The 24,985-nt window shown below is 44.7% G+C and overlaps 1 protein-coding gene across 2 annotated transcripts in view; it reads right to left on the bottom strand.

Moving 5' to 3' along the window:
- The window catches only part of TULP3 (TUB like protein 3), a 1,058,170-nt gene extending 1,037,673 nt beyond the window's left edge, over positions 1 to 20,497 (bottom strand). Inside the window, exon 1 of one of the 2 annotated variants that reach the window (XM_069628512.1) lies at positions 20,320 to 20,497. In XM_069628512.1, the coding sequence (XP_069484613.1) occupies positions 20,320 to 20,366 (47 nt within the window). In that variant the 5' untranslated portion in view covers positions 20,367 to 20,497. Of the gene's footprint in view, positions 1 to 19,206; positions 19,344 to 20,319 lie in introns of those variants that run through there. The other variant, XM_069628513.1, reaches the window with a different exon arrangement.
- Positions 20,498 to 24,985: the final 4,488 nt, after the last annotated feature.

Genomic DNA, 24,985 nt, shown 5'->3' with positions numbered 1-24,985 from the left:
GTCCTAATGGCCATCAGATCTACCCCTTCATCTGCAACCAAAATGTCACCATTTGAGTTGATGACTGGGCGCAAGATGGTGCTTCCTCAGCATTTGCTCTACAGGACCCAAGAGCAGACACTGATAAATGCCTCCACTACTCATGAGTATGTAGAGAATTTAAGGAAACACCTCCAACATGCTTTTGCTTATGCTCAGCGGAATCTAGAAAGGTCAGCTGATAGCATGAAGACCCATTATGACCTGAAAACTTCCAGGAAGGAATATCAGGTGGGAGACCGGGTCTATCTCTACAACTTCCAAAGGAACCAGGCCAAGCAGCGCAAATTTTTGCCTACATGGAAAGGACCCTTTGAGATCATCGACAAGATCTCCCCTGTGGCCTACAAAATCCACATCCCCAAAGGCGGTTCGGCAGAGGGGGGAAGACAAGTGGGTCCACATAAACCAGTTGAAATGTTGCCATCCCAGGCACACTCTGCAACAACTGGAGGAATCCTCTGGAATCCTAGCGGGTACTGTCTCGGACTAATTCTGTTCCAATCATAAAACATACCACATCTAGTCTCTAAAATATTGTGATTTGCATGAAACTGTCTCTTAGTTATACTGTTTTTTATCAAAATAAGAATGTAATGTTTCGTCATGATGAAATGCATATGCTGTCCCACCATCTCAACAGTGGTGGAAAAACGTCTATGAGTAGGTATTGCCGCTCTTCCTTTGTCGTCCTAGGAGAAAGAAGACCTTGAGACTGGCCAAGGAGGATGATACGGAGACCGGGAACGAAGATCCAATGGGCCCAGTGGACCGCCCAATACTCCCATCAGGACTGGCGAGGAGAACTGATCGATCAGTACCGGATGGAGGAAAAGATGCTGAACTGTGCCATTTATTGGAAGAAGATGAGGAAACATCCCAGGTCTTGCGAGTCCCATTCGTGAAATAGAATGGCCATCGCAAGAGGGGGGCTTGTGGGATGTATTTACCCATGCATCCGAGCCCTACCTCAAAACTGTGCAGTACTGACATGGAAAACCTCATGATGGCCAGAGCTTCCCAGAAAATGCACAGGGAAATGCATGAAGAATAGGCTGCCACTCATTTTGCCGATGTTATGGGCACAGAAGGACACTGCCTAAAACCACCATTGGACTACCCACACAGTAGTCTGAAACCATTGGGAATGGCAATGCTGATTGCCAAAAGCAAACCCATAACTGTTGGGAATTCATTTTCTTAAATCCCAAAAATGGGTGCAGTACCAGTACTCACCACTATCCAAAAGCCGGCAGTTTAAAACCACCCTGTGTTTCTCTGAAGGCAAGCCAAAGTGCCTATTTCAAACATTGCAATATGTGCAAAATATTCACTGAACACCAGCAGACATTTGGTAGAATGGAGTTTTGTGTGCCTACAAAATCTGGGAAATGAAGAGCCCAGAACAATGCTTATAACAAAACTGGCTGAGCTATGGAGTCAGCAGTTTAAGTTGCACTGGATTTAAAGACACTAAAATCGAAAATGTTTAGATTAAATGAGTGAGCTATGTTTGGTGTCACATGCCTTTGTAACTGTTTAAATGTCATAGTTTTAAACTTAGAATCAGCCTTCTAGCTGCATATGTGAAAATGTTTAGTTTTATTTGAATGCAGAAACTGGGGAACAGAAATGACAGCTTAAAGAGATTCCAATTTGCCTGGCAACTACCCCCATCAGGAGTGAAACTTGAGTCACAGCTGTGTTCCCAGGCCTAGCTGCCCTTTTGCTGCTCACACTAAGGATATGCCATCTATCTGATAATTGAATTACCTGTGCTCTGCAGGAAAGTGAACAAAGCCCTGTCCTGGCTCAGGCAAAGGTTTTATTGGCAGGAGTCGTAAATGGTCGTAAAAAGTGGCTTCCTCCTGAGGAAAGGGGAGGAGCACTGCCTGTGAGAGCAAGCTGGCTTGGCAGAACTGGAAAAACCAGAAATTCAATCTTGTGCTGAGGGTAAACCACACCCCTTTGGAGCCAGAACATAACTTTAAAAAGATGAATAACTCATAGAGCGGACATGTGAAAATTTTATAAATGATACCATAATTCTTGTGATTTTTCTGCCCACATTTTAAGAGGTTTTTCGACCCGGTGGCATGTTCAGGGGGGTTTTAGCGGAAAAGTGGATATTACTCTAAATGTATGCATGTTAAAAATCTGAAACTTCATCAGTTAATGTCCCTACTCCCTGCACACATGTATGTAAAGTTGGGTCAATGTCAGAAAGTGAAAAATCAGTTAAAAAGTCAATTATCTGCCATTTCTGAATGCAAGCTCTTAGAAACAGCAGATTTGGACAGAGACATGGCTAAATTCAGCCACACCATGTATATGTAATTTCAAACAACTGTGTAACTCTGAAATATGTCTTATTATCAAATATAGAATGTGTGCAATCTGACAGAGGAGTGTCCTATCTGCAAGCCATAAAATGACATCCCTCTGACTCACAGTTCATTCCCCAATCAAATGATAAATGGAAGTTTGACCAATTAGAAGCTGAGAGAGAGGTAGGGTCAGTGATGCTAGAACACACCCACATTCTAAACACATAAAAGCAGACAGACAGGACAGATAGGGACCTTCAAATTCCATCTGCAGCGGGACGCTCTGCCGGAAAAATCCATACTTTACCTCCATCAAACCTCCAGAGAGCCAAACTAGAGACTTCAATCTATCCAGAACTAAGAGACCAGACCAGAGAGAAAGCAGTGCTGTACCCAGAGAGACCCAGACCAGCAGAGAGAGCTGACCCAGATCACTGAAGTGCAGAGACCAGAGGCGAATTTAAAACCCTGACCAGATCCATGGCGAGGCCCATTTCACTCAAGAATATAGTGTGAGTACCTAGAAAACTGTGCAGAACCAATCTCCTAGTTAAAATAATATAATTCAATCCATTTTTAACCTAAGTAGAACTGCAGCTTAGCAATTGTGTTATCCTGCCATCATTTTTAAAGCTGAAAAAGTGTGCGTTTAAAATTTCAAATCTGAAAAACGACCTTTATTCAATCGTTCATATCTCCGCAACTGTTTGTGCTAGAGACTTGCAGTAACTTTCATTTTGAAGCTGAGATCCTAGGCTTTCCTAAGACCCCAAAACGATAGAGATAGTCCTTGTGGTTCCTCTGTAATAGCGCTCGGCGCATCCGCGAATTTTACCGCGATTTGCAAATTTCTTCACATGTAAAAACTGCTGCTGCTTGCCCTTCCATTTGCCAGAAATTCGTTTAACCTGCTAACTATCCCTGCATCATTGCTAGTGTGAGCCTGGACTAATATTAACTAGATACCACTCACCCTGAACCTCTGAAAGGGAATTAAAAGCATTTCCAGCATATTTCTCATCCATTGCTAGCACATATCAAAGCATTTGGGCCTGTGTTTTCAAAACTCCTATCTGTGTTTTCAAACTTCTGTAGTCTAAGCTTGCTGGGGTGAACTGATTTACATTGATTGAATTTCTGAGAACTGTGTTTTCCTTCCATTTCCTTGCCTTGCATCAAGGGGGGGAGGGGATTGCCAGAGAAAAGTGATTACATTGTTTGGTTGAAATCATATTGAGTATTTTCTGTACTGCATTCATTGAATATTGCATCCACCTGAGTTTACATAAAGCATCCTCTACCACATTATACTTTTGTTCCTATTTACCAGTGTGCTACCTTATCCATTTCATGTCAACTCATTAGTGATTATAAGAAGTGTGCTAGTGCCAGATTCTCCGTTGTTGATCTTTATCATATCAGATTAAGTGTGCTATTCAATTATTAATTTATTATAAAGTGTGATATATATTTTAAATTAGCAAATAAACCTTTTTAACTTGCAAAACAGAACTACTTCTTGGCTCAGTGGGGTCAGGGGGATTCCAAGAGAGGGGTGTTATATAGGGGTAGTCATCCAGAACGCATGAACTGGACATAAAGATATATCAATAAGGGTTTTCATTCAGTATCCTAGACTAGGCATTGACTTAGCTGTAGTGTTGAATTGAATCCTCTTACAGCTGACATTGGGACCGAAATCACAGAGGGCGAATGGGCACGGGCCCTGCTGCAACCGAAGGAGGTTTCACGGAACGCCAGGTTCAAGATGATTCAGCTGAACGTCCTCCACAGGACCTATATGACACCGCAAAGAATATCCACCTTCAACAGCAGCATTCCCTCGACGTGCCCATGGTGCTCCTCTGAACACGCTGACATGATTCACATGTTCTGGACCTGTCCCAGATCACAGAAGCTCTGGCTAGCTGCCGAACAGACCTGCATGAAAGCTGGACTGGAAAGGTATGAATGGACCCCCAAAGAATGCCTCTTGGGCACCTACCCGAGACTCAGTAAAATCAGGCATCTAGTCAAACGTATGGACATGGCGTGCATACTCGCGAAGAGAACAATAGCGATGGCCTGGAAGTCGCCTGCAAGCCCGCGATTTGGACCCTGGATCAAGGAAATGGAGAGATGGACTGCCGCAGAAACCAAAGTCTGGGAGGAGGGGGAACAGCAGAGGCAGAGAAGATGTGAGTGCCACTCTAGAGTCCCGGAAGGCCCTCATGAGAGACATGATCTTCGACGAATTTCAAACCCGCCTGAGCAGAGCGTTAAGGCATAAACTGCAATTTAGCTATCCTGATGAGACCACCAAACCTGCGCACGCCCTGGCGCCAACCCCCGAAGACTGGCACGGAGAACGACGGCCCCGATACTGAGTCAACACGTGCCGAGTGGACCGCACTATAACAGCAGGAGAGAGAGGACAGTCTAAGTTGTTATTGTTGTTTTGTTGTCATTTGTTGTTCAATTGGCGAATGTGTCACGCAATCAATATTACGAGCCATAACCTATGCCTAACTGCTTTATGTATGACCTTAAATGCCAATAAAAACATTTAAAAATAAATTAGAGGAACAGGGGAGAACCTGTTTTGACGAGACTTTCATAGATCAGACTGGTCTAGAAACCTGGTCTAGTGAGAAAAGGGGAAAGGCAGAGAAGGAGAGGGGGCCACAGAAGGGTCAGAGGAAGAGAGGGGAGTAGAGGGAGGAGGGGGAAGCGGGAGGACAGGATGTCCTGAGTTTTAGAGATGAAATGAGAAGCCAGTGCCATGCAGAGGGACTGGGAGTTGACAGGAGAGGTAGAGACTGCAGCAGGATTGGTCAGCTCCTTGCAGATTTTAAAGCATTTGGCCGAGTTGTTGGATGCTGCAGGCTTGGATGCGGGCTCTCTTCTTGGTCCGGCCAGAGAGCCTGTATTGCCTTTGGAGCAGGCAGCAGGCCAGTTAGTCAGAGGATGTACAGGAAGCACGTAATTTCCTCTCAGCCACCCTACACCTGTGTTTAAGGGTGATGAGGTCCGAGTCGTACCAGGAATTGCACTAGGCTTTGGACTTTAGGCGGATCCTCATGACAAGGGCAAGAGTATCAGATATAGCAGAGTGGAGCATAGAAAGGGCTGCGTCAGGGTGTGAGTCACCTGAAAGGGGTCAGGGGGCCTGAGAAAGTGGCGGCGAATCCCTCAACTGACACACGCTTCATGGGTCGGATAACCAAGAAGGTAGGTGGCAGTGCTGGAGTTGGCTTGGCCTGAAGGGTGGAGAGTGTGAGCTGGGAGGAAAGGAAAAAGTGATCACTCCAGGAGAGAGGAGTGGTGAGAGGGATAGAAAGGGGAAGGTCTGTAGAGATCAGAACATCCAGGGTGTGCCCTGCAGAGTGAGTCAGGCCAGAGGGGAGGATAGAAAGTGAGAGAGAGTCCAGAGGAAGGATAGCAAGCATCCGGGTGGATGTTAAAGTCTCCAAGAAGGAGTTGAGTGGCCGAGACCAGGAGAGAAAAGGAGAGATCCGCCCACTCAGAGGAAGGAGGAGATCCGACTACGTGGCCGATAGATTGTAGCCACAGTGAGGGAATGGCTATGAGAGAGAGAAAAGCTGCAGACGAGGTATTCGAAAGAGGAGTAGGCCTGCGGAGGAATGAGAGAGGCAGGAATCCACTCAGGGAAGATCAGGGCTACATTCCCACCAGAACGACTGGACCTGGCGCGGAGAGAATCTTGTAGCCGTCCGGGAGGAGAGTGACAAAAGCTTGAAACAGAGCTGGCCGTGAATCATGTCTCAGCGAGACTGAGGACATCAAGGTCAAGTTCAAGGGGGCGGCAGATGTCAGGAGTGTTTGACAGCTCAGCGAGAGTTTAGAGTGGCAATATGGAGAAGGTGGTTATCCGAAAGACTTCCGGGGAGGGGTACAAATCAGAGGTACGCCCTGAGGAAGAAGACCGGGGGGAGGGAGGGTTACCTGAGCATAATAGCAGTGCCTGGCAAATGCACATTTAATACCTATATATAAACCAAAAAATTGTTAGCCGTGGCAATGCTTGTTCAGTAGTGCCAACACTACTTCAGTAAAAGCCACATACTGCTTATAAATCGAGTGTCTGAAGTTGCACTTAGTTGAGACACTTATTACACCAATAACACATTTTACAGCTGCAATTAAGCTATTTTTTCTCAGAAGCCTGCTTTGAAATATTCCTGGCAGGCTCTTCGAACACAAAGTTTGATGTTACTGCTTGATAAAGCTAGCTCACTTGCCACTGTTTTGGGCAGGGAGGGGCAGGTTGTGGGTGGGACTGGTTTTAGCAAACACAGGAAGAACTAGTACAGTGCGTAAAATATGAATATATTGAATTTAAACCTAAGTGTTTGTAACCCAAATAATTACAACCGTTATTGATATTTCATAAGGAAGCACTTCAAGATCTTAAGACATTGTAGTAAAGAAACCTCAAAACTTATCCAAGTAGGGAAGAAATTGCATTCAATAAAACACACCCACAGCAGAAAGTATTGCCATCTGACCCACAGACAAGGTGGGTCATTGGTAATTATTAACACTTCTGAATACGAGGAAGAACATTGGAAACAATTTGCTATCCAATATGGTGGTCGGTCAAAAGACCGAAAAAAAAATCTCGAAATACAATAATCTCGAATCCAAAATCCCGAGAAAAAAAAAGTCGAATTTTTTATTTATTTAATTATATGCTTTTTTGGGGTCAGGTAAGTAAAAAAAATGGGTTAAAATAAAAAAAAAATAGAAAAAAAGGGGGGTTGGGGGGGGAACCCCCCCATTTCGAACAAAAAACGTCATTAAAAAAAAATTCGACTTTTTTTTTCGAGATTTTGGATTCGAGATTATTGTATTCGGGATTTTTGTTTTCGGTTTTATGACTATAAACCATCCAATATACATATATTGTCTTAGAACTTGAACTGACTGAAGGTATACAAACTGACATTGCAGATATACTTCATTATGCAGAAGAATTGGGCTGGATTAATGATTAAACCATACCATTCTTACATTTTATTACTTCCAACTGTACACAAAATCATCCTACTACTAAACCACCAGGGCAACCCATACTTGCAACCACAAATGGGATCCTGCCATCCTTAGGAACGTAAATAAGACTATTTCTTGCAACCCATTCTAAAGTAGGCAATTAGACATGCTACACACTTCCTACAATTTCAAGCCATTTCATTGCTCAATTATATTTTATTCACAGTTGACTTCAAATGCCTATATACCTCAAAAAAATCTCAATGGGATAATAAGTGGTGCACTGGCTATTAGTTCAAGAAAATCACATTGGTGCAGCCAAAGAGTTCATAAAGGTTTTGTTACAACTATCTTGCAAAATTCATATTTCAAATTCAAGAGAGGGCAGGTCTGCAAATCTCAGGAACGTCAATGGGTGCAACTATACCCCCCAAATACGCTGTTTCATGTACAAATTTGAAACAGACCACATCCTAATCATAAACCATCCAGTATGGCATACAAATCTGAAATATTGGGGACATTAGACTGATGACGTGTTTTCAATTTGATATAGCCCATTAACAGGACTTTATTTATGGCATTTAAAAAGTTCAAAAAAATTACAATCACATTCAGTTCACACATGAGGTTACAGGTCAGTTCAGTATATACATATATTCACATATATGTTGCCTTATTTCCCCTATTACCTATTAGCACATGATTCTAAATGGGATGTTTCCTTTCTGTTTATTTGATTGATTGATTTAAGAAGACAGACTTTGATAAGACAATATTTCTACCTGGTGATGGGACAATTGGTCCCAAAACGCATAGTGGTTTTGGGAGCAATTCAAAGATTCATCTTGATGGATGTTGAACTGGTCATTTACATTATATTGTAATATTATCTAAATAAAAAATGCTTAAACAATGGAATTTTTAAATGTGCTTTCCGATCTTCACTTTACAGGGATTTAGCACATGATATACATTACTCCAGATTATTTTGAAGACATTTGTGCAAAATCACACATTTTTGTGCAAACTTGACAGAAGTATATTGTACTTTCAAGTATTATTTAATTGAGACTTCTAGATTGATTTCTTGGATAAAATACATTTTTTAATTGAACTATAAAACACGGAGGACTACTCCCCCCACAAGAGTGGCTTGGGTATCAATTGATTTGATTAGCACAGTGAATTTGGTTTTAGTTCTTGCAGCCATGGACATATCCAGGGCACCTGAAAATCTATTAATTACCTACACAAACATAAAAGAATGGACAAATATAGATTTGTGGAATCAGTGGTGTACCCCTCCTGTTATGATTCACATTCAGTTCATGGCCAGAATAAGCAACCCAGGCATTCATTATCTTAATGTAGAAATAATTCCTGAGTTATTAAAAATAGTCCCTAACATTTTTTACAAACCTGTTGACGGAACAATGTGATGCATGGTCTTGGTATTCTTCAGCGCAGTACATTGTGTAGCTTATCATATACTCAATTATGTATCAAATGCACTGTGGCATATGAAAGGAAATCTATTCCACAACGGATGAAAAGATTACACTAGAAAACTACACTACATGTGATACCACCACTGTGATGTACTCCATTTGCTGCCCATGTGGCACTTATGTGGGGCAAAAATATACGAAAGCAAGTATATGATGGAACAAACTCCGATCTAACAGAGCTTGTAACCCATTCAGAGCGAGCAGAAACACCAATTTACACAGATGAGATTCCAGTCTAGATTCTGGAGATGATCAATGTAAGGGCTTCCACTATAAATACCCCCAAGCGACTCTACCAAAGAGAAGCCTACTGCATTGATAGACTCAATTCTGTTTAGCCTGGAGCGATGAAAAATTAAAACCTACATGGTTTCCTGTCATCTATTTTTTTTTTTATACAAAAAATACATTCTGTGTATACATTCACTGGATGGGAGTAACCATACTTAAGAACTAAACCTTACATTGTTTCCTGTAACAATGTATTCACACTGAACATCCAACACACATGCCTACATTCATTGGATGTAAGCAAGCGTTTGTGTATTGTTTGATTATCTCTGATCATGTCTCATGTGAATACATGTTAGGACTGAACACTCTACTATTTATGAACATTTTATATTAAGAAATGATTCTCAAGCTAAAACATGGTACTCCACTCTAATTCCTATAGCCCAGCAAACATTTTTGATTATAAATTATGAATTGCTTCTATTAGGAGAACTCTTTCCCATTTGATTTAAAATATACTTTTATGGATATCATAATAGTTAATTATATTTCGACATGGACCATCATGATTTATTGTTGAAATGAGTTGATGAAACAGAATCTGTTATTTAGTTGTCATTTTCTCATAGGAATGCAATATTTTGCGTGTCACATTGCCTAATAATTAATTTACTTGGGTTTGTGTTTTATGACCCAAGAACTTTGGATTATAAAATTTGGATGAAGATATTTTATATTGACAAGAACTTTGCAAAAAGAATCTCACATGAATCTATTAACATTGAATTTGTGAACCGTACACCAAAAACTAGTCCACGAGGACGACAACATTCAATGAGCAATGACGTCAAACATGACTGTCAGAACATTTAGGTTGCGGCTGCACGTTTGCACCCATTAATAACATCTTTTTTGCTGCTATAAACAAACTGGTGCCGTTATTTTGGTGATAGGTTTACAAATCCATTAGGACAATTATTTTAGAATATTCTTTGCAGCATAGAACGTACTCCAAGAAAGATACAGATCTATATTTTTTTTTCAGCACAACTTTGTTTACTATCATCTCTGGGCAGCAGATACAACTATTTGTTTGCAGCCGCCAGGCAATGCTTTGAACAACCACTGTTAAACAAAAAAAGGGATTTCATCCAGATATGTGACCATATATGTAAAAAGTGAATACTCATTGGATGTAAAAATAAATAAAAGCACACATTTTACTAAACCCACACTGCACGTGGACACTTTAAAGAGCTGGGAATAGCTTACCGGGCGGAATGGCATTTTTGTAATGTTGAATGTTATATGTATGTGAATTGAATTTTCGTTGTTATGAACGGATTGTCTATTATGAAATATTGAATAATACATTTGAATACTTTAACATAAAAGTACAAGTGAGGCTCAGTGCAGCATTTATTCCACATCTGCACGTGTGTTACAGGCAACAATGTCTGGACACATGAGGGAGGTGTAGCTTTATCCTCATTCTCTGCTTAATATTTGTGATGTTTAGTACATGCATTTGGTCACTATGCTGAACTTGATCGCGCTCAAAAGCTACCTTGGGGATCACTTACATTTATGCACAATTTTCATGTTAATTTCAGATGTGTTATGTTACGTCATCGCTGTGGTGGGTGAACGTCCTTTGGAAGACTGTAGTCTGTGTTGAAACTGTACTGAAAGCAGTGGGAAAAATCTTGTGCGCATTTACAGTCAAATCAAAAAGATAGGTAGAGTGGCTAGGTCTCTTACTACAGCCCATGCTGCAAAGGAAAGATGGCGGGTGCTGTGTCAAAAGCTATGTGAACAGCAGGGCAAACCTTTGTGTGGGACTCGGCTGTATTCTATGGGTCGTAGCATGTGGGGGGGGGGGTGTCGAGGGTGATGTAGGTCTACAGCAAGGTATTAGTCAAGTAATGCATATCTCAAAGACAAAGGGTGTGCGGCTATGTGAACAGCTAGACTGAATGGTTTGTGGGACTCAGCTGTATTCTATGGGATGCAGTGCACAATGGTAGGGTGAAGTAGGTCTGATGCCTTTTATTTTTAGTGATGCAGAGTATATTGTAGACGAATGGGTAGGGGTGCTATGTTCAACCTAACCGACTCCCCTTGTGCGTCAGAATCCGAGCGGGAGGCTGGGCAGGAGTTAGAAGTCGAGTTGGGCATGAGATCCAGACAAAGTGTGCGAGGGTGCAGAAGGGAAGAGCCAGGAATTCAGTGCCTTCCTGAAGGTGAGGTGGTCCTCTTTGAGGCGAATGGTTAATGGGAGTGAGTTCCAGATGGTGGGTGCTCCTAGTGAGAAGGAGGAACCCCCTGTGTGGGTTGATTTGGTCAATGGAATGAGGAGTAGAAGTGCTGAGCCTGATGCACATCAGCTTGAAGGAGGATCGACACCGGATTGGAAGCCAGTGAAGTAAACAGAGGCAGGGGAAGATATGTTCTCTGGGGCCTTAGGCTAGGAGGAGCCTCACTGCAATGTTTTGTAGGCAGAGTTTTCTTAGCTGCAATGCGGGGGGCCCCTAGGTGTGGAGAGTTTGCATAGTCTAGATGGGAAAGGATGATGGCAACGACTGCGGTGACTGTGTGGGAAAATCGAAGAGGAAAAAGGCAGCAAAGGATGTGTTTGTGTAGGTAACCTCATTTTACCACGTAGTTGATTTGATGTGACAGGTTAAAGTCCGCAACCAAAACGCACCCAAGTTCTTTTTTATTTTACTGTGTTGGAGGTGGGCCTATGTAGAGCAGCCAAGGGCTGGATAGGGGGAAGAGGGCTGTCTTACCACATAGCATGATCTCAGGCTAGCCTGGATTGAGTAGGAGGTGATTAGACATCATCCAGCATTCAAACTCTGAGATGCAGTTTGCAAGATCGGGGGCGGTAGACGTGGGGATATTTGGCATTTTGAAGACGATCTGGGTGTTTTCTGCATAATTGTAGCATGATAGACAATGGGATCAAATAAGTGTGCGCAGCGGGCTCAAGTAGAAGTTAAAGAGGAGCAGGAAGAGACACCTTGCGGTACTCTGTAGGTGACTTGGAGGGGAGCCGAGGAGAAAGGAGGCATTTGTACTATTTGAGATCTGTTGGAGAGAAAGTAGGATATCCAATTCAGAGCTGTAGCCTGCATACTGAGGGTATGTAGTCTTAGTGACCATGGCGTGTTCAGTGGTGTCGAATGCTGCGGAGAGGTTGAGTAGGATTAGGGCGGCACAGAGTTCCAAGTCTGTGTCTTAAGATCATTCCACACAGAGAATAGGCAGGATTCAGCTCCTCATGAAGGTCTGAATACTGAATGGGCAGCGCCAAAGATCTTGTTTGATTCCGAGAAGCTTAGTTGCGAGTATGCCACTTGTTCAGCTAATTTAGCGATATAGCAGTGGTTCGAGATGGGTTTGTAGTTGGTTGCGGCAAGAGGGTGGTCTTTTAGCAGGGGCTTGATGTGAGAGGTATTAAATTCTGCTGGGATGCCACCAGTAGTGATTGATGATGGATCTTGCGAGGTGGCCCCAGGAAAAGTGGCTGTCAAGATTTCTTTTAGCAGGGAGGGGGGGGGCAGGAGTCCCCAGGGGAACCTGAGGCCCACCTGAGTCATAGTAGCTTCAGGAATTCAAGAGTGGGGGGGGTGAAAAGGTGGAGTAATGTGAGGATGGAAGGTGGTTCTGGTGTCGTGGGAGAGGGTAAAGATTTTAGAGGATGGATTTGGGCTATGTTGTGGAAGTGGTCTGAGAGCGAGTCAGAGGTATTGGGGCTAGGCATATTGATGGTGCAGCCAGGGGCGTTCAATTTGGTGAGGAGCTTGAGGAGTTCCCTCGATGGGTGCAGGGCTTATAAGATTCTGTTCCAATAGAAGGATTTGTTGGCTTTGCATACTTCTGAGCCATACAATATGTTTGAGCTGGGACGTGTAGGCCATTCTGCTGGATGACGATAGGACTGCACGCCACCTACGCTCCAGGATATGATTTTTTTTTTTTTTTTTTTTTAAAGGGCTGGGGTGAACCATCTGGGAGAATGGCCTTCTCTATTTGAGAACGATCTGATGGGAGAGGGAGTCGAGTGCTTCTGAGAGCCAGTGATCGAAATTAAGAGATTGTGATCTGGCCCAGGTAGAGGGAGCTAGCTGGAGGACTGGGAGGCGAGTAGGGTCTCAGGTCAGGAGTCACTTTGTTTTGCTTGCCGATGTGGGGGTGGGTAAGTGGCCCTGGAGCTGCCAAAGGGTCCAGAGAGGAAAGAGTGAAGAGGATGTCAGAGGGATTCGACCAGCCGAGCGGACATAGTGGTAGTGTGGTGAGGAGGTCGGGTGAATCGAAGAATGAGTCTAGGTTGTGACCAGATGAGTGGGTTGGCCCCAAGACTAGCTGTGTTAGCTGCAAGGCTGCCGTGGAGTCACTTTGGGATTCTACAAAGCTCATTGTATCCCGGGGGGTAATAGGTGAGCAAGAAGCTGCAAGTATATGAGGGGGGAGAGCAGGAATTTTACCAAGAGGGATTTGCAGTCTGTGTTGTGGGCCTGGTCGTCAGTGGGCAAGGTGGATAGGGAGGCTTTGTGCAGGATCGCAATGCCACCTGCCGGGCCTGTTTTGGACGATACATTTATAACCCGGTGGGAAAGCTTCATGCACAGTCAGAGGTCTTAGGAGAAGCAGGTTTCGGTGAAAAGGATTTCAGGCCATGCAATGGATCTGACATTGATGAGAATGCAATTCAGACTGTTTAGTCGTTTGTATGAAGTAGAGGGGCTTAGATTCTGGGTAGGTGCTAGGAGAGGGGAAGGAATGAACCCAGAGGGATATGGTTGGCCCGATGTGGAGGCAGGAAATGGTCGTGGCTGATTCAGTGATGAGAGGCTGTGAAGGAATGTGATGTAGCAAAGGGGGTAGGTGGGAATCTGTGCAGGGTACGAGATGTGTATGGAAGGGGTATCCACAGAGGTAGGCCCTTGGATTCCGGTGGAGGGTGGTGGGACAGAGGCACGATGCGTTATTGGTGGATGTGTGGTGAGGGATGGGACGGAAGTAGAGTTCTGGATGGCAGTTGGTAATATGGCTCTGAGAGATGGGAGTGTCTGCAGGGGAGGGTGTGAATTAGTGTGCCTGGTGCTGGGGCGAAGTAGGTTAGTGGAAGTAGATCTGTAGTGTTAGGGGGGGTAAGGGGTAAGAAGGTCTCTGTGGTGGGGCTGTATTTCCAAACCGGGGGGGGGGGGGAAAGAGTCTGAAGACCGTCTCGTAGAGGTGGAGTGGTTGGCGCGTGAGCCTTGGGGGCTGTTTAGCAGGATAAGGAGCCATTTCACAAGGTGTGGAGGTGAGGGGAGGAGGGGAAGAGTGTGATAGTTATGACATCTGGGCGGCGGTAGGGGGAGATTTGCATGATAGGAAAGGCGCAGTGTCCATTCTTTAAGAATTCTGAGGGAGCTGGGGCGTGTGATTAAGAGTTGGAGGGTCGGCAGACTGGGAGATGGAGGCAAGGATTACACGCAAGGTGCTTAGAGATGCTAAGCTGGGATCTGAATGCGGTGGTTGCAGTTCTGATGAGATGGTGAAGCTAGCATGGGTGGAGTGGTCAAAAGAGGGGTAGGCCTGGTGGGAGGGAGGGTGCTGGAATGGCAACCTATGTGCGGGAGACCCCCCCACAACCCGCCCTTACCCATCGCTACCCTAACTTATACCCTTACCCCCACCCCAACTATTACACGTTCCACATACCATTTCACCTACCATTTTAGGTGAAATAAACTCAGTGAAATCTCATTAGGTGAAATGGTATTTGAAGAAATCTACTGTAACGCTAATAAAAGGACTGTTTAGGTCTGAAATGCATTGGCCAACACTGACACTTGAAATTTAAAGATGGTGCTTTAATAAAATGTTTTATACATTCCCTTCCCGGTCCCCCTCAACGAGGGAGGCAGATAGCTTGATTTAACGAAGATACCTATGAAGAACAACTAGCATTACAAGTACAGAGCTTCTTCCCCACCATTGGATTTTCCTTTAATCATAAATTCTAAATAAGATAGCGGGCCCATCCCCTACTGAAAGTACCAAAAGAAGAAGAAAAAAAAAAAAAGAAGAACATTAGAAGAATTTACACAAATTCCTATGGGTTGTTTGCACCACTTGGGCATCCACACTACCATCTAATCAAGACTGTATTGAGTTGTAAACGTATAGACTGAACTAGCAGTAGTACAACATTAATAAGTAGCTACTTTGCACATCCTAAGGGTCAGAGGGGGACTCTTCCACGCATTGTGGCAGCTGCTGTCCCTCTTGTCGCGTGAGATCAGGGTTCGCCCAGATGGAGCTTACTAACTTTGTGGTACAACAGAGAAATTCAAGTCACTATCCACATGGCAATGGACGGGTTGGTAGTAAACTGTAGTCAAGTGGCTTTGTTTTCCCAAATCTTAGTCAATGCCATCAACCACTTATCCTGAGATAGATTTCAGGCAATGACTGATGAAGGAACTTAAGATGCTCTCAGCATTAAGAAATATGCTGCAGTTCCATGTGCTTCACATTACTGTTATTTGCAGACAATGTCCAGAGAGCTTTGCTGTTGAGCAACTGCATTTTGTGGCAATATAATGGTCCCAACTTGTTGATGTTACCTATTTGAAATAATACAGCTAATAAAGTCATGGGTAAGAGGACACACTGGCTCACCTTGATTTCAGAGGTGTTATTGCAAAACAACCCGCTGGTGGAAGACTCAAGTGTTTGGTGTTTTATAGATACTACAGTTGACATGTGGCCTCTATTCACATATAATTTGAAAGTACTTGCGCCTAAAACATCAACCCCAATGCCGAACCTTCAACTACTGGGCCCAATGGCTTTAAAGCTGCTGGAAAGACAATTGGAACTCACATTGACTAGACAACCTCAAAGCTTTATATATCATTGAACAGCAAGGGTACAGATTGCTTTGGGTAAAATTGGAGAGACTGGGTGGAACAGCTAGAGATTCATTCCCCTTTCTGCTTCTTCAAGGCACAAATTTGCAATAGAGCACCAAGATCAGGCTCGACTTAGATATAGTTTAACTACAGCAAAGGGTGCTCCTGATGATAATTTGAACAGTGAAGAAATTCAAAGCCTCTAAGTGTAGACAGTGATTGTTAGAGACGCAAACAGTTGGAGGCAAAGTATTACACAAGATTCGTAACTGTTCGAAAGTGATCAGTTGGTGTTCGAATACTGTTCAACTTTTCAGTAAACCAGCTCCACACTCGCCATTTGTGGTGGTGCACAAAATAGTATTGTAACATAAGATGTTCTCCCACGGCCCAAAAGTGGACTTCTGGTTAACAGGCTTGATGGCCATCATCTTTTTTGGAGCAAATTTAAGACTGTTTGCAAGAGAAAGAGGCTACTGCTAATAGAATCGAATTAACATACCTGGAGGAATGCAGTTGATTAGACTATGCAACTTCATTATTCGTGTTCTATCCCACTGGATAGCTCACGTGTTAAGCTTTTACCCCAGTCATAGGACAAAGTTTCCACTATTTAACTTCAAAATACGTGGCCACGCCGGCTCAGGCCTTCTGTCGTCAATACACCATTCAATTTTGCGACAAAGAAACCCCACAGGTTATTAAAGTGCTTACAAGTAGAAGGATGAAGGCATTAGGCACAAAAAAAACTCAAATGATTGCTATCCTACATAGCTGATTTTATCATGATGCTTACAGAGTGAACAGTGTTTAATCTTTATGTGGTCAATCTGGGTTTGCATTATGGTGTCTAGATCGGTTAGCCAACCCAACTGTGCCCTGGGAATCACAGTTAATGTTTTTGGTTAACAATCTTTAAAAAAAAAGCAGCCCTTAAGATTTTGACAACGCAATTATGGTTGTGGCCCCTGGAATATTTTATGCTGCCTGTAACAATGTACATATGAATAAACTTATGTATACATATAGTGCCAAATGATGGGCAGCTAACTGCGAGAAAAAGCTCATGAGCATTGAAGAAAACTCCAGAACAATTGCTGTCGGCCTGCCTAAATTCGCAACTAGTGATCTTATATTATTGGACTGTGCGTTAGCCTCACTTGGTCCACTAGTAAAGTGTAGTGTAACCAAGCATTATCTTAAAATATTATCTATATCAGATTTCTCTTTACAAGAAAGACCTTTTTCCAAACAAAGAAAAATATGTATTTGTTAATTATCTATTTACCTATAATGGGGTATGGATTGGTAAAGTGGAAGGCCGAAACAGGATGATGCAGCAAAGGGACACAATGGATTGAACAAAATGTTCATCCTGCACCACTGATTATGTGTGGGACACTTGTTGCCAGAGACCCTAACATTATTTGAGCTAAATATACAATGTATGTAATGAAGTGAGATGATATTTAATTGATCCATTCAAGTCGTTTATTGTAACTATATAAAATGTTACTTTTTTTTAGAACTTTCAATTTACCACGAACTGAGAGAATTGGCTGAATAGCTTGTAAATACATTGGGAAGATATTGAGAGCCACAACAATTTGAATACAGGGTTAAAATAATGATGCTTTAGTTGAGGACTTTTGTGTTGCTTTTCTCCATCTTGCCACTACACTTAACCAAGTAATATCTGGAATATCTGCCAAATAGCAGCCAATGTACTAACCATACTCCATGCTTCCCCTGCCAATATTAGCACAGGACGTACATGCTTATGAAATGTAATCTACTACTCACTTGTCATCCAGTGTCGGGACAAACGGCCAGATATATGTTTCCACCAACAGGGGACAAAGTCCAGAGTACAGGCAGTGAGGACACGAGAGATGACAGCACTAGGCCAGAGAGTAACAATGTCCGTGGCTATTGGGCAGCAGGCCTGCTGAATCCGACTGACGCTAAGGCAGAATCCCATAATGCCAATGGCCCAGAGCAGCCCCACAAGACAAATGGCTCATGATCTTAGTGATGCAGAGGTTTGGACTATACATCTCCTTCTGGGGAGAGAGCTTCGGCATATAGGCAGGAGGAGGCCTGGCCAGGGCTGTAGCAAACCCAGTAAACGCAAAGAGCCTAGTACGATAGTCGCCTGTCTGTCTCCCATTTCCTTATATCTGTGTCTTAGCTCTGGCACTATCTGAAATGTCGCCAGGTCGAGTACGATAGTAATTTCACATTCTTGTTGTTCATGGCCTGTAAGAATATCATTGTATTTTCCCCTTGTTCCCTCCCTTGCCTTGAAGTGCTTTGAAACACATTGTGTATAGGCGTTATATAAATAAACTATTGTATCATACAATGTGCAAAATACAGCAATCTGTGCAAATAGGACCAAAAAAGTTTGACCACTATTACTTATATACCCAGCCATGTACCACTGTTTGAAAGTATGCCCATCGGCTAATCGCTTTGCACCTAGGGCCAAGTACTCATTTAACAGTATCCAATTACTAATGGAGTTCATCAACAGCTTCTTCAGTCTGTGGAGCATCAGAAGTATTAAAAATGTGCATGGTATTTTTCCTTTACTTTGAATGTATCCAGGAGTCCCTCTACCTCTCCCGCCCAACCCCCAAGGTCCTCACAAACCAAATTGCAAATTAACAACGGACATCCACATAAATAAACAAAGTAATTAACTCACATTTAAATCGTGGGCCTGTTTTGACTCCAAAATTGTAGGCTTGCCATCTTAGGACACTTTCAGAAACCAAATATGAAAAGTTGCAGGTTAAAAAAACGCTTACTGAAATATGCACAATGAAACTAATCAGTCCAAGAATTTCGTCTTGTTTTCCACCATAGTCACAACGCCTCAGAAGCTCTGGCCTTGCAAACAAATATTTGTTGAATGTCACAGCAAAATAATCTTTTCTGGGTCATTGCCTTTCACCAAAAGGTTAGTCGCTCAACAGGCACAGAAACATTTTGGACAAGAACAGTTTAAAAGCTGAATTTCAAATAATTTCGGGCACCGAATCATACGAAAGAAAAAACAGTTTTAGCCCTGCAGAGAAGCAGCTTTGCCCGTTCTCCTAGCCGAGTGGGAGATGTTACCTAGTCCTAGTCCCACCTGAAGGGGGAAGAGTTAAGATGACTCACCTTTTCCATGGACATGCTGCCCGTGAAAACGATGCAAGGGGGGAGCCAGCGCAATGAACGCTTGAAGTGTTCAATTAGGTGCCGTTCGTTCTTGCATTCAAGGGAACTGCCATGATTCCGCCAATTCTTACAGGAACAAGGCTCTGTCAGTGGGGGCCAGGCATCCGCCGAGGAAAGTGACTGGCAAGTGACAGATCTGCAAGACTGTGGCTCTCAGATAATACACAAGTTGGATTGTACCATTGAGGGGCGTGGGTAGGGAACGAAAAGGGTGGAGGGAGCAGTGGAAGAAACATGGTGATTCAAAGGACTCCGTTTATGATAAATACAACTACATCAAAATCGCATATTCTATAAACGAGTCGGTATCAGGTTCACTGCAACCGTTTAAAAAGCCACATCTGCATTCACTGTGTATGTCGCATACTTCCACAGCTCAAATTGCCAAGTGGATGCTATGTGCCAAAAATCAGTTATTCTGCTAAAACATACTACGTCCCCTCAATGACATGACAGCGTTTTTGTCGTGGCCTTGACCGTTTAGTATAACTGCAGTTCCCTGCCGACTCTACATGTACTGCTTCCTAATCTACATCAGGTACTCGGAACTCCGCTATTCAGCTGCGCTTCTTTGATCTTCAGTTGGTTAGTCGGAGCCCATTGTATAGAATGTCGGAACATTGTAGCGGCAGGAAATTATGTAACTATTAACGTGGGTGGACAGCGGGGGTTGGGGGGGCAGCTCCGTGGGCCAGAATAAAGGCGGGGTACACAAAACAAACCAACCTACTGCAGATACGGGCAGGGAAAACACGTTATATCCTCAATATTGGAACACACCCACACATTAAACCAAAGCCAAAGACTCACTTGCAGTTTTCGGACTTAGGCTGTAAAAAAAAAAAAAAAAAAAAAAAAAAAAAAAAAAAAGAGTACAACCTTCACATAAAAGGATGATACAACGTCGTCAGATTTTGAAATACAGCGTCACCATCGATGATAAAATAAATGTATTTAACAAAAATACTTCAGACAAAATGGTCACTTTCTCCCAAACAAGCAGAATTTGGTACCGCTTCTTAAATGTCGCGATTACGACTCCCCGAAGCCTACCTAATTCCGCAATGCCCGGGGGGCAGGCGCCTTCTTGCGCTCTCCATCCTCTCCCCCGCTGCCGGTTTCGCACCGCTCCTGTCCCCAACGCATTCACGCTTTGAAGCCGGCCCCAGCACCGTTGCAGCGCTGGCCGCGTCTACACGGCCCGACCCCTTAGCAACCACATCCTAGAACAACGCCCAGCGCCATTGGTGGAGACGTCAAGGCTCGTCACAAGCCATTGGTCCCCGGACAGAGATGTGGGCGTCTGGCTGGGTTTCTAAGACGATGGTCGCGCGTGCGCTTTCTGTAGCTTGTCAGGCTGAAAACAAGTTCTATAATGTGGCCTGTTGGAACAAAATCACCTCTCTCCCTGCATACCTGCCGAAGCACCTAGATGGAAGGCACGGGTCGCTAACCGACATACTGGTCACTGTTAAATAAGAAGACATACCAGTGCGCACTCAAATTAAACACGAGTTTAATGTAATAACTGCAAAGTTGAATGCAACTTGGGTTCAGGGCAGCTAACACAACCCTGACACAAAAGGTTGAACAATGAACGAAATAGAATGGTATCCAAGACAATTGGATATACCTATCCTCTGCACACCTTTATCATAACTATCAACTCACGTGCTTTTGGCGGGCATCACCTGCCCTGAAAGCAGCTCTCTCATCCGCCAATCGATTTACCTTTCCATTTAAATGAATGCTCAGATTATTTAACAGCAATCTTCATTACTCCTAGTCCTTCTCTTCCTCGTCCCAGCACTTATCAATGAGGTGTCCCACCTCCATACAGGAACCCTCCTTCTACTTCTAATTACCTGAGGACCCGCCCCCTACACCTCCCACCTCCGGGCATAAGAGCCCGCCTTCCCCAAGACCCAACAGTATGTAACACGGCCTAATAGGCCCATTCAATACGGGGAAAGGTGAGGCAGCAAACTCGTGCTGGGAGGAGGAAGAGAAGGATTAGGAGTAATAAAAATTAACGGTAAGTAATCTGAGCATTTCCTCCACGTCCACTCTTCCCCGTCCCAGCACTTATCAATGAGGCATGCCAACTCCAGAGAATGGGCCGAGCGCAAAGAAAAACAACAAAAGGCAAATGGAAAATGCAACCAGACCAACACCAATTCATTGAAATACACACATCCAGACAGTAGCAACAAGTTATTTCACAAGAGCGCCACACTGAACACACCTGCCCCAACGGCCACCGCCTCCCGGTAGTGCAGATTCAAACGGTAGTGGTTAATGAAAGTGTGTGGATCAAACCAAGTGGCGGCGCGTCAAATGTCCTGGATAGGAACACTGCAGGCCTCAGCCTAGGACGCAGCCATTGAAACACATTGTGTATAGGCGCTATATAAATAAAATATATCATATCATATCCCCCTTGTGGACCTGCCCTGCACACCAGAGGGAAGGGGAGACCCCACAGAAGAGTGTGCCAAAGCGATAGCATCCCAGAGCCAATGGCGGATGGTGGGCACAGGCGCCTTCCGCCCAGGGACCCCCTCCCCAAAGGTAACAAAGAGACTAGGGGAAGAACGAAAAGCCCTAGTGCGTTACAAATAGAGCAGAACCACCCGCTGCACATCAAGAGCGGCCCAACGAACCTCCTCCAGGGAGGAGGGAGAGGGGAAAAACGAAGGAAGAACAATCTCCTGGGCAAGATGAAACTTAGAAACCACCTTAGGAAGGAAGGACGGGTGGCACTTAAGAAACAAGGCATCGGGGGAAACCACCAGGTAGGGAGCCTCACAGGAGAGGGCACCAAGCTCCCCCAACCGCTGTGTTGAAGTGATAGCCACCAGGAAAACCACTTTCAACGTGAGGACTCGAAGGGGAACCTCAGACAAAGGCTCAAATGGAGAAGACAGCAGGGCCCAAAGTGCCAGGGGGAGATCCCACAAGGGCAACTCAGAAACAAGGACAGGCCAAGCAAGAGAAAAACTCAGGAGAAGGGGACCCACCCAGGAGTGACCACCCACAGCCAGACACACAAAGGCACGAATCGTAGCCCACTGAGCCTGCAGGCTGGAGACAGCGAGACCCAAGTTAAACCCATCCTGAAGAAACTGCAGCATACGAGCCCCAGAACCCAAGAAGGAGGAACCGCCATGACACAGACACCAGGACATGAAGTTTCCCCAGTGCCTCTCATAGGCCCTCAAGGTAGAAGTACGCCAGAAACCACCTCGTCAGAGAGCCCTCTAGAAACTAAGCACGCCCTTTCAGTTTCCAAGCCCCCCCAGACCAAGTTCCTGGGACCCTCCATTCCTAAGGGGCCCACCACCGGATCCAGACCCCCAGCGAGAGGCAACATGGGGGAGACAGCCAAGTTCAGGAGAAGGGGAAACCAGCACCTGCAAGGCCAAAGCGGAGCAAAAAAGATCACCACCGCCCGAGAGTCCCATATGCGGAGCAACACCTTCTTAATGAGAGGGAGCGGTGGAAAGGCATACAGAAGCTCCGGCGGCCATGGGGAGGTCAGAGCATTCAACCCCCACACCACCTGAGAGAGGAAACGGGAGAAAAACCAGGGGACCTTTGCAGACAGGGGAGAGACAAACAAATCCACCCAAGGAGTCCCCAGAACCCTGCAGACCCTCTGAAAGACCACCTCCCGCAGCACCCACTCCCCTGCGGGGAACACATGGCTGAGGCGATCCGCCACCACATTGTCCCAGCCACTGATGTGACAAGCAGACAGCGACAGAAGATGAGACTCCGCCCAAGTACAGAGAAGAGCAAGAGACTCCAAAGACCGAGACCGAGAGCTCCCCTAGCGGTTGATACACGCCGCAGTGGCAGTATTGTCATGGGTACGACTCGGGGCTGGTCATTCTGGCGCCGCTGGCGCTATTTACATGCATTCCGAATTCCCCCTACTAAGATGGAATCTCAGACTTCGAGTGTCGTTGCAGTCCTCCTGCAGCAAGAGGAGACAGTGGCTCCGCCCCTTCCTCACGAAAGAGTATTTCCGGAGGCAACGCCGACAAGGCAGTACGTTGCTACGACTTACTGCAGCCACGCTTCGTGAGTTCACAAGATTCACCGTCACGTTTCCTTATCTCTATTACCCGTTTTACTCCCTATCTAACCACCCCCTGTTCACACTTCTTATTCTTAGCAGATCCGCCGGCTTCAAACTCCTCCTTCTATACCCTCGGGTCCTCACTCCTATCGGAAGCCCGTCCTGTGCCTCATGGGAGTAAGTGCCTAACTTCCATTTCCCTATTTCACCATTTTACGTCTTTTGGTTTCCCGGAGTAAATAACCTCTTTCCTTTCTCCTTTAAGTGAGGGTCCGAACCCTTTAGAACACGGACTACGTTTCCCATCATTCTCGCAGATCGGGAAGATTAAGCCATTCTTCCGAACACACTCAAACACTACCTGCGTATCGTACGAACTCTGTAAAGGGTCCGTAATTTCCCACCTTCTCCTACTACGAGACCAAGCTCCAGCCTCCTCAGTTGCCATGTTCTACAGATAAAGACTGCATCCAAGGTATCCGCGCTTACAATTCCATAAACAAAGTTTCACACATAGTTCATTTTCCTTTAACCACTTTCATTTATATTAACAGTCGGAATCCTAAACACCCAACACCAGAATCCTTCGAGCACATCCCAGCTGTCATCCATCTGCGCTCACTAGCTACAACAGCACCTTCCTGAGCTTCACAGCGCACCCCAGCGCACCCCAGCTACACAGGGTTTTTCCCTTTAAAGGGTTTCCCTGGCGCCTTCTCTACACGCCTTGTTTGGGAGGCGGGGCGAGGAGGGGTCAGGTAGATCTTTAATCTCAGCGGGTCCGTTTGAAGACAAGGTAAGAGTGTCATTTCTTCATTTGGGAGCCAGCGGCCCACACTTGATAAGGACTGCTTCGGTCAGAAAACAGTGAGACCCATAAGCCTCTCTAATCTTTTGTGTGGTAAAGGTGAACAGATAGCAACACCCTCAAAAAAATATTGACAGTGGTAGCCCTATCGGTGTTGGCTGTTGGAAACTAAAATGGAGCAACAGATACAACAGTTAGTCTCAGCTGTACAGGCACTCTCAGCAGAAGTTCAACAGCTAAAACAGGAAAACACGTGATTGCGGCAACAGGTGAACAAAGCCTCACATGGTGCCAGGGTACCGCCGGGTCCTCTTTCTTCAGGGCGTTTCGACAGTAACCCCCACATGGTCAAAGAATTCCTAGAATCTTGTACCGTCCAGTTTACTTTCAAAAATGCCTTTTTTCCTACCGATAGGGATAAAGTAGGACACATGATAGCCCAAATGACGGGAGCAGCCCTGGCATGGGCAACTCCCCTGGTAGTCAACAACAACCCAATCTTGGATTCCTATCCAGTCTTTTGCAATAGCGTAAAAAACATGTTTGGTAGTCAAGAGATAGTCATAGCTTCACAAGAACGTCTTATGGACCTAAAACAAGGCAACCTTGACATTTTAACTTATGTCACCAAATTTAAACAGTATGCTTCGGACACGGCCTGGGCCGATGATGCATTAATGACAATATTTAGACGAGGGTTGTCAGAGGAGTTAAAAGACGAGGTTTCTCGAGTTCCCCGTCCAAATAACACATCTGAGTTCATTGCAGTAGGGATGCAACTGGACTACTGACTTCAAGAGAGAAATCGTGAAAGAAAGAAGAACCAG

This window comes from Ambystoma mexicanum, chromosome 12 (genome assembly GCF_040938575.1).
Source record: "Ambystoma mexicanum isolate Mex_15411 chromosome 12, UKY_AmexF1_1, whole genome shotgun sequence".
Lineage (NCBI taxonomy): Eukaryota > Metazoa > Chordata > Amphibia > Caudata > Ambystomatidae > Ambystoma > Ambystoma mexicanum.
This window is presented reverse-complemented; position numbering and strand designations above follow the sequence as displayed.